Here is a 13,868-nt window from a genome sequence, read left to right as displayed (position 1 = left end):
TGATTAACGAATCTGACTAGGAACCACGAGCTTGCAGGTTCAATCCCTGGCCTCACTCAGTGGGTTAAGGATCTGGTGTTGCCGTGAGCTGTGGTGTAGGTTGCAGACGCGGATCTGGCATTGCTGTGGCTGTGGTGTGGGCCGGCGGCTACAGCTCCAATTGGACCCCTAGCCTGGGAACCTCCATATGCCACGGGTGTGGTCCTAAAAAGACAAATAAATAAATAAATAAAGTATACTAAGAAGACCACGTAAGTGCATAAGAAAAGTCAAGAGAGCTATGAAGCCCAGAGTTAGAGGTTTGGTGGTGTTAGAGGAAGAGGTAATTTCATTTTTTTTTACTGTATAAGGCTTATATTTTTCTATGATAACAATGAATATTTGACACTGAGTAAAATAAACGTTTTTTTAAAAAAGCAGAAACAAGAGTTCCTGTCATGGAGCAGTAGAAACGAACCCGACTAGGAACCATGAGGTTGTGGGTTCGATCCCTGGCCTTGCTCAGTGGGTTAAGGATCCGGCGTTGCCGTGAGCTGTGGTGTGAGAAGTGGCTGAGATCTGGTGTTGCTGTGGCTCTGCTGTAGGCCAGAGGCTACAGCCCCGATTAGACCCCTAGCCTGGGAACCTCCATATGCCGTGGGTGCGGCCCTGAAAAGACAAAAAAATAAAATAAAATAAAAAAGTAGAAACAGAAGACTCCTTCTTCTCATTTTTTTGGGGGGGGTGGGGGGATGCACCCATGGCATGTGCCAGTTTCACAGCCAGGGATAAAATCCACACCACAGCAGTGAGCCAAATCACAGCAGCGACAATACTGGATCCTAAACCCGCTGTACCACAAGAGAACTCCCTCCATTGTCTCTTTAACTCTCCCAAAGCTGGGACACACAGGCCATAAAAACTCGCTCAACTACACAAAACCTGTTTTTATCGCCCCAGGTTGCTATCAGGGCTGCCATCCATCGCTCACACAAAATTATGTAACATGGAAGGACAAAGGTCCCCTGGGCCTGGAAAATAACTTCTCTGATTAACCATGAGCGTGGCTCAACTGTTTTTAGCAAAGACAAGCTCCTGCTTGATCTCTCTGGCCATCTCCCTCTTGGACATATTTAAATTTAAATTGACCAAAAAAATAAATTAATTAAAAAAAAAAGAGGAGTTCCCATCATGGCTCAGTGGTAACGAATCTGACTAGTGTCCATGAGGAGGCAAGTTCGATCCCTGGCCTCGCTCAGTGGGTTAAGGATCTGGCGTGGCTGTGGCTGTGGTGTAGGACGGTGGCTGCAGCTCTGATTGGACCCCTAGCCTGAGAACCTCCATATGCCATGAGTGTAGCCCTAAAAAGACAAAATAAATAAATAAATAAATAAATTTAAATTTATATGTGACCCGAGTTCCCGCTGTGGCTCAGCAGGTTAAGAACCAGACATAGTGTCCATGAGGATGCACGCTGGATCCCTGGCCTCGATCAATGGGTTAAAGATCCAGCGTTGCTGTGGTTGTGGTGTAGGTCACAGATGTGGCTCCAATTTGACCCCGAGCCTGGGAACTTCCATATGCTGCAGGTGGGGCCCTAAAAAGAAAAAAAATATTCTATGTGACATGATAAAGCTATTAGCTAAAACTACTGTAGTAATCAGATTACAATATATAAATGTATCAAACCAATGGGCTGCACACCTCAAACATATCCAATGTTATACGCCAATCATATCTCAGTTAAGAAAAAACCACATGCAAAAAGATGTAAGGATGCTAGTTACCTGCAATGCTGAAAACAGTGTTTTTCAGTGAATACACGTGACAGGCATATTGTAACGCATCAGTGAAGATTTTAAAAACACAGGGAAAAAAGGTGGTTGTAAAAGTGCTACTTGCTCATTATGCTCGGAATACTTCATTTTGTTTTTTTTTTCTTCTTTTTACGGCCGCCCTTGCAGCATATGGAAGTTCCCGGGCTAGGAGTTGAATTGGAGCTGCAGGTGCCGGCTTACCCCGCAGCCACAGCAATTCCTCTTATGGCAGTTTTGAGGAAAACATGAGCCCAGCTATGTAAGAACCACTTTTTCAAAATCAAATGCAGTGGGAGTTCTATTATGCCACAGCTGGTTAAGGATCCTGCCTTGTCACTGTAGTGGCTCAGGTTGCTGCTGTGGCACCAGTTCGATCCCTGGCCCTGCAACTTCCACATGCCACAGGCTGGGCCAAAACAAATAAACAAAAAAACCAAAACAAAACAGGAGTTCCCCTTGTGGCTCAGCAGAAATCTGACTAGTATCCATGAGGATGTAGGTTCAATCCCTGGCCTCGCTCAATGAGTTAGCAAGCGAGCCGTGGTGTAGGTCACAGACTCAGCATTGTTGTGCTGTGGCCAGCAGCTATAGCTCCAATTCAACCCCTAGCCAGGGAACCTCTATATGCCTCGGGTACTGCTCTAAAAAGAAAAAAGAAAAAAGAAAGAAAAAAAGATTTTATTTGGAGTCCCCATGTGTCTCAGTGGGTTAAGGATCTGGCTTTGTCACTGTAGTGGCTCGGGTCGCCGCTGTGGCATAGGTTCTATCCCTGACCCAGGAACTTCTGCATGCTGCAGGTGTGACCAGAAAAGAAAAAAAGGAAAAAAACAATTTTGGGGGGTGTGCTTTCATTTTTTAATCTTACCCTTTTTTTCAGCAGGTAAGATTGCATCTGTGAATAGTGGCTGTCTCACCTTCTGGACTAGGGTTTCTTGCCCTGGGACCCAATATGTCGTTGCTGTGGGTGGGCAGGCGGCCTGTGCATAGGAGCTATAGCCACTGGCCTATGGCACAGCCACAGCCACACCAGATGTGAGCTGCGTCTGCAACCTACACCTCAGCTCACAGGAAGGCTGGATCCTTAACCCACTGAGTGAGGCCAGGGATCAAACCTGCATCTTCATGGATACTAGTCAGATTCATTTCCGCTGAGCCAAGACAGGAACTCCAAAAAAAATCTATTTTTTTTTAATTTCTTTGTCTTTTTAGGGCCACATCTGTGGCATACGGAAATTCCCAGGCTAGGGGTCAAATCAGAGCTGCAGCTGCCGGCCTATACCACAGCCACAGCAACGCCAGGTCCAAGCTGCTTCTGTGACCTACACCACAGCTCACGGCAACACCGGATCCTTAACCCACTGAGCAAGGCCAGGGATCAAACTCGAGTCCTCATGGATACTAGTCGGGTTTGTTACTGCTGAGCCACAAGGGGAACCTCCAAAATCACTTTTTAGAATAAAGAATAAAAAATCTTTTGAAACTACTATAGGAAGGATGAGATTAATTCCACTTTAGAGCAGCAGGGTTACCTTGGGATTAATAGACTTATCAGGGATTTTAGGGAGTGTATTCACGTGTGTGGACAAGTGCAGTGTGTGCACATGTATGCCCATGTGTGTAATTTCTAGGGAGAAGAGTCACAACTTTCACCCAGGTGGTCCAGGACCACAAAATGTCAAGGTTTTTCAATGTCAGAGAAGTGAGATAAATTTTGTCTGGGTTTATTTTCTTTCTCTTTCTTTCCTTTTCTTTTTTTTCTTTTTTTTTTTGGCTTTTTAGGGTCACACCTGCGGCATATGGAGGTTCCGAGGCTAGGGGTGGAATCGGGGCTGCAGCCGCTGGCCTACACCACAGCCACAGCAACGCAGGATCGGAGCTGCGTCTGTGATCGACACCACAGCTCGTGGCAATGCCCGACCTTTAACCCACTGAGCATGACCAGGGATCGAACTTGAGTCCTCCTGGATATGAGTTGGGTTCGTTAACCGGAACTGAGCCTATCTGGGTTTATTTTCACTAAACCTTCTTTCTATGGGGGACCTCAGATCTTGCTGCAGGTCCACGCAAAGGTAGCAGGCATCAGGAAGAAGCCAAAGGCTGAAAGTGACAAAGCACATTTCCTGGACATCCCAGGAGGGGGCGGATACATGTCATCCTTGCCAAGAAGGCCACTGCGAATCCTGTTTCTTTTATGGGGACGTCGGTCAACACTTGTGTTTGGCTCTCACTGCAGACATTTAGAAAGCGGATCCTTAAATTAATCTATGTTCAGCACATGGAAGGTCCAAGTCCAGAATTACGTCAGATACTTACGGTGCCAGAAAGTAAGTCTATGATGTAAGTGTAAAAGTAAGTGAGTCCAGAACTACTTATTGCATATGCTGTGCATTGACTATCTGCAAAACAAGAACAAGAACATCAGTGGAAACAGCTTCGGTCTCTATAACCTAGCATAAGCTTGTGTATATATGCATGTATACGTATATACATCTAGATGCCATATACAATTGAGAGTGGGTGCATTTGTGAATCTGAGATTTTCTAGTTGTAGGCCACACCCAAGGGCACCAAGTACAGCAGCATTTTCTCCAGTCACTAGTCTCCCTAAACATCTGGGGATATATTTTCTTTCTATACATTTTTTTTTCTATACATTTTGTATATGGGTCACTTATACTTCAGGTTTTCTTCTAGTATTGGTATTTTATTTTGGGGTTTATGTTTGCAGATATCTTAAAAACTGTGCTTGATATAATAACTATTCCATTTTAAGCAAATCCAGTTTGGTTGTTGGTCTTTTTAGGGCCGCACCCATGGCATATAAAAGTTCCCAGGCTGGGGGTTGAATCGGAGCTGTAGCCACCAGCCTACGCCACAGCCACAGCCACAGCCAGGCTAGATCCGAGCCTCATCTGCAATCTACACCACAGCTCATGGCAACGCTGGATCCTTAGCCCACTGAGCAAGGCCAGGGATCAAATCTGCATCCTCATGGTTACCACTCAGATTCGTTTCTGCTGAGCCACCACATCCAGTTTTGTAGGATCTCTACGTATGGAGTAAATTAACATGCAGTTTCATTTCAAAAATTAAGTTTTTGAAATTTTGAATTAAAAGTACCTATAGTTAACCAAGAAATCTTTTGAACATCAGTTTTCATGACACTAGATTACACCTAAATCGATTCCCTTCCTCTGTATCAGTCAGCTATTGCTGTGTAACAAAGAACCTTAAAATATGTATTTTCCCCCTCAGGAGTCTGCAGTTGGAGTTTATTCAGCTGATTTAGTCTAAGCCAGGATGGCCAGGAGGCTCCCAGCTGGGCTGTCTGCTCTGTATGACTTCATTCTGGGGCCTAGGCTGGATAGGCAGACAGTCATTCTATGTGGAGTGGAGTCAGGAAGATGGAATGAGGTAGCTGCCACTCTGCTCTTCACTCACTGTCCTCAAGCCTGGAGGTCAACCAACTACGGCCCTCAGGCCAGGTCTGGCTGGCAGCCCGTTTTTGTCAATCTGGTGCTATCAGAACACAGCCATGCACATTCAGATCATTTGACTACGGCCTCTTCTGTGCCACCACGGCAGCACGGAATAGTTGCAACAGTGACCATAGGGTCTGCTAAGCCTAAAATATATCCTTTCTGGTCCTTTCCAGAAAGGCTGCTCTCAAGCCATGCTAGGCTTTTCATTTCTCTAATATACTGAGTGATTCCCAGTTCTAAACTTTTGCAGGTGCTGCTCCCCTGCACGAAGATGCTGCCCCGAACTCTTCAACAGCTGCCCTCTCCTTGCCCTCTTGGGCTCACCTTAAATGTCCCTGCCTTCACAGAGGGCTTGGAGGAACCCTCAGCCTCCAGCGGCCTAGGGTCCACCCGCTCAGCATCTTATCCTTTCCCTTCCTCCCAGACAAACGCATGCCTTTTACCTCTCTGTGTGGTCCCTTCCTAACGCCCACCCTTGGCTGGAGTGCATGAAAGTCGCTGTGGATATAGGTGTGGCGTTCCCAGCTGCAGCCCCAGGAACCGGCTCAGGCACACAGCAGGTGCTCAATAAACACTTGGGGGAGGAATGAAGAAGGGAAGGAAGGTAAGAAGAGGACAGAGGAACTTCTGATCCTTAAGGAACCTTTGATGGCTGAGTTAAAAAAAAAAAGAACAAAACACACACACACACACACACACATGTAGGAGGATGTAGTCAGAGGAAGTAATGAGGAGAGAGCAGGGACAGGAGGTGACGATGCTCAGAGTCCAGCTCCATTTCTCTCAGAAGGTGGCTCCCCTCGGTGGCGGCTCTTCTGGGGAAAGGAGTCATGCGGTAAAAGCATGCGATCTCCACTTCCAGCGCAGAGCACAGAGCCTGGTACCAGAGGGTGGTCAATACACGACTCTGGAATGACAGAAACTCTCCCCTTTTGCATAAACAGCACACCCAGAACATCAGACTTGTGTCAAGAATTCAGTAAGAAAACACAGGTCCAGCAACACCTGCCACAGTGTCCGGCAGATGATGGGTGTTAAATAAATGGAGGGCTGAGTATCATCATTACCAGAGATAAAAGCCTTGGAATAAAGTCACTGGAGCAGATTGCATTATGTTTACTGAACACTCCACCTCCCTACCCTGCACTGCTTCTCCCAGAGGCCTTGCTGAACCCAGGAGTGGACAGTGACTTGCTTTGGCTAAAAATATGGGGCAGAAAGGATGTGTGGTAGCATCTCCAGGCAGAGGCACCAGAAGCCAGCACACATTTGCTGTGGTTCTTTTTTCCCACAGACGAAGTTACTTTCAATGGGCCAGAGAGAGGCGGTTCTGTCAGCTTAGGTCCCAGAGTGAAGACAACACGGGACAAGGCCACCACCAAACACTGATGGACATAAACTGTGAGCAAGAAGAAACCTTTGTGGTTATTGGGTCCTGAGAGTTCTGGGGTCATTTGTTTCTGCAGCATAACCGAGCCTATCCTGACTAATACAGTCACCCAAGACTTAGAATATAAAGATTCTTAGAGAAAGAAGCCTGGCTGCTAGGTACACAATGAAAAGAACATTCTTCATGGCAAACCAGGCCTTCGACTCACCCACGTCTTTGAATGGAATGAGCACAAAGCTGCTGTTGGTGATCTTGTATCTGGTGAGCAAGACGGGGAGCAAAACCAGCATAAAGATGATCAGAAATATCACCAAATTCAGCAACACCAGAAACCGTAAGAAGGAGAAGTAGGATTGGATCCCGGTGCCAAATTTCCCTGGAAAAAAGAAATCCAAACAACACTGACCAAGAGTATTGACCTAGTACCCACGGCAGGTTTCATCAGCCACAGAGGGCTGAACTGAAATAGGAGGCTCTTGGTGGGGGAGGAAGGAAGAATCATTTCACATTTTCCACTGTTGACTTTTTTTTTTTAGGGCCACACCTGTGGCATATGGAGGCTCCCAGGCTAGGGGTTGAATTTGAGCTACAGCTGCCGGCCTACACCACAGCCACAGCAGTGCGGGATCTGAGCTGTGTTTGCGACCTACACCACAGCGCATGGCAATGCAGGATCCTTAACCTACTGAGCGGGGCCAGGGATCGAACCCACATCCTCATGGAAACTAATCGGGTTTGTTGTCGCTGAGGCATAGTGGGAACTCCTACTGTTGGCGTTAAGGCTTTACTTCCTAGTAGTTTAAACTTTTGCATGTAAATCTACAATCAATCTTAAATTAATCATTTAAGATGGTGTAAAGGAGGGCTTAATATTTATAGTTTCTCATAGGAATGTCTAGTTGACTCAGCATCATTTATGTAAAAGGCCATCCTTTCCCTAGTGAACGGCAGTAGTGCTTCTGTAACTGGCAATATATTTATGCACCTGTTTCTGAATTCTCCTCTTCTATTGGTCTATTTGTCTATCCTTACACCAATCCAGACTGTCTCATTATTGTAGACTTATAATAATAATACTTGATATATGGTGCTCCAAGTCTTCAGGCTTTGTTCTTCCTTAGGCATCCTTGTCCTTTGCATTTTGACATAAATTGTAGAATCAGCATATCGATTTTCTTTTTTTTTCTTTTCTTTTTTTTTTGTCTTTTTGCCTTTTCTAGGGCCGCTCCCGTGGCATATGGAGGTTCCCAGGCTAGGGGTCTAATTAATCGGAGCTGTAGCTGCTGGCCTACGCCAGAGCCACAGCAACACGGGATCCGAGCCGCGTCTGCAACCTACACCACAGCTCAAGGCAACGCCGAATCCTTAACTCACTGAGCAAGGCCAGGAATCAAACCCAAAAACTCATTGTTCCTAGTCAGATTCATTAACCACTGAGCCACAACGGGAACTCCATGCATATCGATTTTCGTACACACAAACACACACACACACACGTGGTGATTACACGGAATATATCATGACCTATATATATTTAGATCAATTTGAGGTCAAGTGACATCTTTACTATATAGAGGCATTGATCAATGAACATGGTATAATTTTGTTCTTTTTCTCAACAGCATTGTATAGACTGCTGTGCAGAATTATTACATAGAGTCCTTTAGATGTATTCCTAGGTATAAGGATGCTATTACAAACGGTATCATTTTTTTTTTAAGTGTTTGTTGCTGGCATATAGAAATACAGTGGATTTATAGATCTCCTTGCTAAATTCACATGTCAATCCTAAGAGTTTCTTTTTTAGTTTCTACAAACAAATCATGTCATCTGCTAAAAAAAAAAAAAAGACATTATTCCTTCCTTTCTGGTCACTGTCCCTCTTTCTTCCAACATTGTACATTGGCTAGGACCTCCAGGATGCTGCTGAATAGAACCTGTGAATATTAGCAGCCTTTTCCTCATTCTCCATCTCAGGGGAAAAGCTTTTGATATTTCACCCTTACGTATGACGTTTGCTGCAAAACTTTTTTTTCTTTTTTGCCATGCCCCGACCCATAGAAATTCCCATGCCAGGGATCGAACCTGAGCCATAGCAGTGACAACACGAAATCTTTAACCACCAGGCCACCAGGGAATTTATATACATAAATTAAGAAAGTTCCCATCCATTTCTTATTTGTTAAGAATGAAAATTGAGGAGTTCCCATCGTGGCGCAGTGGTTAACGAATCTGACTAGGAACCATGAGGTTGCGGGTTCGATCCCTGCCCTTGCTCAGTGGATTAAAGGATCCAGCATTGCTGTGAGCTGTGGTGTAAGTTGCAGACACGGCTCGGATCCTACATTGCTGTGGCTCTGGCGTAGGTTGGTGGCTACAGCTCCGATTCGACCCCTAGCCTGGGAACCTCCACATGCCGCGGGAGTGGCCAAGAAATGGCCAAAAAAAAAAAAAAAAGAATGAAAGTTGAATTGCATCAATACCTTTTCTGCATCTGTTGAGATAATCATACTATTTTTATTCTTTATTCTGTTCAAATGGTAGATTACATTCATTGATTTTCAAATGGAAAACAAACCTTCCATCGGATAGTGATTAAATTACTAAGGACAGACATCAACACTCAAGGAGTAGGGTCTGCTTATTGCTGCAGGCAAAGAACTCATATTCTGAGACTGAAGATTCACACTCTTTGCTTCTCTCTTTGCCAAAGGACCACCTAGTCAGCAGAGAAATCTCAGGAATGGAGGCACGAAAGAGAAAATCAAGTCCCCGGCTCTACAGAGAGAAACTCCCTTCCAACACACAAGCCACTTTATGGATGAAAATCTCCAGGGAGGCCACCCCTTCACAAGAAAGGAAGCTTGGAATGATGGATAAAACCTTGGGCTCTGAAGCTTGACTGCCCAGATTCAAATTCTGGGTCTGTCTTGTCCTAGCCAACACACCTGGGCAAGTATTTTAACCGCTCTGAGCCATGCAAATGATACATGCCTATAGAAAAGTTGGGTTTTGTTTTTGTTTTTTTGTTTTTTAGGGCCATGCCTGCAGCATCTGGAAGTTCCCAGGCTAGGGGTTGAATCCAAGCTATATAGTGGCTGGCCTATGCCACAGCCACAGTAACGTGGGATCCACGCCTCTTCTGTGACCTACACCAGAGCTCCAGGCAATGCCGGATCCTTAACCCACTGATGGAGGCCAGGGATTGAACCCACATCCTCATGGATACTAGTCAGGTTACTACTGCTGTGCCACAACGGGAACTCCTAAAATTTTTTCATTAAAAAAAAAAAAAAGATCCAGGGGCAGATCTAATCACTGTTATAATTTCTTTTTTTGTTTGCTTGTTTGGGTTTTTTTGCATTTTAGGGCTGCACCTCTGGCATATGGAGGTTCCCAGGCTAGGAGTCCAATCGGAGCTGTGGCTGTGGCGTAGGCCGGCAGCGACACCACAGCCACAGCAACTTGGGATTCGAGCCTCGTCTGTGACCTACACCACAGCTCTCGGCAACACCGGATCTTTAACCCACTGGGCAAGACCAGGGATTGAACCCGCATCCTCATGGATCCTAGTTGGGTTCGTTAACCACTGTGCCACAACAGGAACTCCCCTGTTCTTATTTCTGAGGTGTGGCCAGCACAGATGACTACAACAACTGGAAGGGACAGGAGGACATCTGTGATTTTCCTGGGGACAAAGACACAGGCTCTGTTCATCCTCACTGTGGTCTGAGGCTCGCATTCATGATGGAGGGAAATGCTACATTTCAGCTGGAGGTTGGTGAAAAGTGTTCTCCGGGGGTGCAGGACACCTCCATGGAGACACACACGCGGGGGGCGTTGGCAAGGGGGGTACCTTCTATGCTGCGTATGTCCTCCCGCCACAGCTCCAGGTGGGTCGTCATCTCACGAGCCTTCTCAATGAACCGCTTCCAAGACTTGCTGCTATACCGTTTCCACTGGTCCCACTCAGATAAGTACTTCATTTGGGTTTCCTGAATGTCCCTGCATTAAAAAAAGAAACCAGCGTGGAGTTTCCACCATGATGCACCAGGTTAAGAACCTGACTAGTATCCATAAGGATGCACGTTCCATCCCTGTTCTCGCTCAGTGGGTTAAGGATCGGGTGTTACCATGAGCTGTGGTGCAGGTTGTAGACACGGCTCAGATCCGGCATCGCTGTGACTGTGGTGTAGGTAGGCAGTTGCAGCTGAGACTCTACCCCTAGCCTGGGAACTTCCAAATTCCATAGGTGCAGCCCTAAAAAGACAAAAAAAAATTTTTTTTTAATTAAAAAAATAAAAATAAAGAGCATGACTGGAGTTCTGGTTGTGGTGTAATGGGGTGGGAGGTGTCTCTGGAGCGCTGGGACCTGGGTTTGATCCCCAGCCCAGCAAGGGGTAAGATCCTGAGTTGCCACATATGCGGTGTGGGTTGCAACCATGGCTCAGATCTGATCCCCCCCCCCCAAAAAAAAGAGCGTAACAATGACAATGGCTGTGCCATCAAGTCTCAGCATGAAATTAACACCCCCCCGCCCCCCGCAAGAGGCTGTGGAAAATCTAGAGCCCTCATACACTGCTGGTGGGAAGGTAAAATGGTACAGCCACTAGGAGAAGTTTGGCCATTCCTCAAAAAGGTGCCCTATGACCCAGCCAATCCACTCCTAGGTAGATAGATGGTCTGTAAGAATGGAAAACAGGGTCTCCAACAAAAACTTGCACATGATGTTCACGGTGGCATTAATCACAATGGCCAAAAGGTGGAAACAACCAAAAGTGTCCATCAATGAATGGATCAACAAAATAAGGTCTAGTCCTACAATGTAGTATTACTCAGCCATAAAAAGGAATGAAGGCAGTTCCCATTGTGGTGCAGTGGAAATGAATACAACCAGTATCCATGAGGATGTGGGTTTGATCCCGGGCCTCGTTCAGTGGGTCCGGGATCTGGTATTGCTGTGAGCTGTGAGCTGTGGTGCAGGTCGCAGACAGGGCTCGGATCCCAAGTAGCTGCGGCTGTGGTGTACGCCAGCAGCTGTAGCTCCAATTTCAACCACTAGTCTGGGACCTGGGAACTTCCATATGCCTCTGATGTGGCCCTAAAAAGCCAAAAAAAAAAAAAAAAAGAATGAAGAACTGATACAGGCTACAACTTGCATGAACCTTGAAAACATATGCTGAGTAAAAGAAGCCAGACACCAAAGATCACAGAGAATATGATTCTATTTATATGAAATGTCCAGAATGACAAATCTCCAGAGATAGAGAGTGGACCCGTGGCTGGGCAAGGGCTGAGGGGAGAGGCAACAGAGTGACTGCAAACAATGAGGCTTTGGGGGTTGCAGAGCCACAAGAGGGAAGGAGCCTGGGTCCCTGAGTGACAGCAAAGTCCCCCTTGACCTCAACCCAGGATGTTCATATGAGCAAGAAAAAAAACTTCTAGGGTTCCAGCTGTGGCGCCATGGATTAATGATCCGGCTTGTCTCTGCGGTGTTGCCAGTTCAATCCCCAGCCTGGCCTGGGTTGGGTTAAGGATCCCCCATTGTCATAGCTATGGTGTAGGCTGGCAGCTGGGACTCGGATTCAATCCCTGGTCCGGGAACTTCCCGATGCTGGGGGTGAGGCCGAAAAAGGAAAAATAAATAAATAAAATGTTGAAAAAAGAAAGAACCTCCTAATACATGGAGATTTTACACATTGGAGTATTTTTGTCCCAGCAGCGTCGCTCATCCTCCGTGATACACTTGTCATTATGTGACCTCCTCGGGAAACGCACTTCGTGCAGAAAAATCCCCTCTGCCCGAAACCGTGCATCGCAGCTTCCGGATGGTTACTGGACAAACCTTAGCCTCCGCTTCTCCGAGATGTTCAGCGCGTACTTCCGAATGGATTGGTTATTCAGGTTTTCGGCGATTCCTCTCTCTAGCTGGTGACTGTAAGAGTCTGTGGGCTTCAGCAAAGTACCACTCTGCTTGTCCCGGGACAGGACAGTTGTCCTCTTCCGAGCAATGGACCGGTAGCTGGGCAATTCTTGAAGGAAAGTCACAGGTGGAGAAAAGCAACTGGAGTCCAAAGAAAGGTTCTCTGCGAAAAAAAAGAAGAAACTCCTCATTTACCCCAGTGAATTTGGAGCCAAAAAACAAAACTTCTACAGGAAACCTAGACCTCAGAGACTCTAACTAAACCTTGCAGTCAGGAGCCCGGGCTGCTGACAAAAGCATCTATGATTTAATTATGTACCAGCATGGTGCTCAGGACAATGAAATCTGGGTTTGCTTTTAGCAGATGTGTTTGCAAATATGTTTTTTTGGGGGGGGGGGCACACCCACAGAATGTGGAAGTTCCCGGGCCAGGGAAGCAGAGCTTCATATGCAGTCATGCGATCTGGGCTGGGCTTTGATCTGCTTGGACCAACACAATACAACAGAAGTGATGCTGTACCAGCTCTAAGCCGAGCTTTGGGAGCCCTGCCAGCTTCTGCTGCTCTCTGGACCCCAGCTGCTGCCTTGTGAACAAGCCTGCGCTAACCTGCTGGAGGACGAGAGCAGATGGAGCAGGAATAACGGCCCCAGCTGAGATCATCCCAGGCCAGCCTACAGCCAGCCATCGCCCCAGGGACGACAGATGCTCACAAATCCTGAGGTAGGTACTGTGATCATGCCCATTTTACAGATGAGAAAATAAAGTCATTGATGGTTTCCCCAACCCCTCGCCCTGCATGGTCCAACTCCTTGTCTCTCTACCCTCCAACTTCCATTTGTGGGGGATCCTTCTTATAATAAAACACACCCATGTGCCCTCCTCCTCAGAGCCTTTGCATAGGCTGTTCCCTCTGCCTGGAATGAACCCGTCCCACCTCTTTATCCTTGTAGCTCCTACTCAGATGTCACTTCCTCAGGGAAAAGGTCCCTACATCACTGCACTATTACTGCACCACTGCAGGGGCCTTGTTACACATTTTCCCCTACACAGTAAGCCCTTCATAGCACTTATCCCAACTTATAACCTTATATGTCTTTGTGTGACCGCGTGTGTAGGTCTGTCCCTGGGACTGTGATGACTGCTTCAGCCTCCCAGGGACCCAGCAGCATCCTTGGCTCAGCGCAGTTCGATAAATACATATTGGATGGATGAACGCGTGGAGGACATTTCTAACTTGCCCGCGCTTAGAGAGCCTGTGAGTGAGGGCGCTGGAAAC

At 46.6% G+C, this 13,868-nt stretch overlaps 1 protein-coding gene across 2 annotated transcripts in view; it reads right to left on the bottom strand.

Annotated features, from left to right (window-relative positions):
- The window catches only part of TMC7 (transmembrane channel like 7), a 53,260-nt gene that overhangs the window by 23,549 nt on the left and 15,843 nt on the right, over positions 1 to 13,868 (bottom strand). For both annotated transcript variants that reach the window (XM_047780397.1, XM_047780398.1), the window contains exons 2-5: positions 12,514 to 12,754; positions 10,525 to 10,673; positions 6,877 to 7,044; positions 4,110 to 4,192 (exon numbers count right to left, since the gene is read on the bottom strand). In XM_047780397.1, coding sequence (XP_047636353.1) covers positions 4,110 to 4,192; positions 6,877 to 7,044; positions 10,525 to 10,673; positions 12,514 to 12,754 — 641 coding nt within the window. The remainder of the gene's footprint in view (positions 1 to 4,109; positions 4,193 to 6,876; positions 7,045 to 10,524; positions 10,674 to 12,513; positions 12,755 to 13,868) is intronic.

The sequence above is a fragment of the Phacochoerus africanus genome, chromosome 5 (assembly GCF_016906955.1).
Source record: "Phacochoerus africanus isolate WHEZ1 chromosome 5, ROS_Pafr_v1, whole genome shotgun sequence".
Taxonomy (NCBI): Eukaryota; Metazoa; Chordata; class Mammalia; order Artiodactyla; family Suidae; genus Phacochoerus; species Phacochoerus africanus.
Note: the sequence above shows the minus strand (reverse complement) of the source record. Positions and strands in the feature narration are given on the sequence as shown.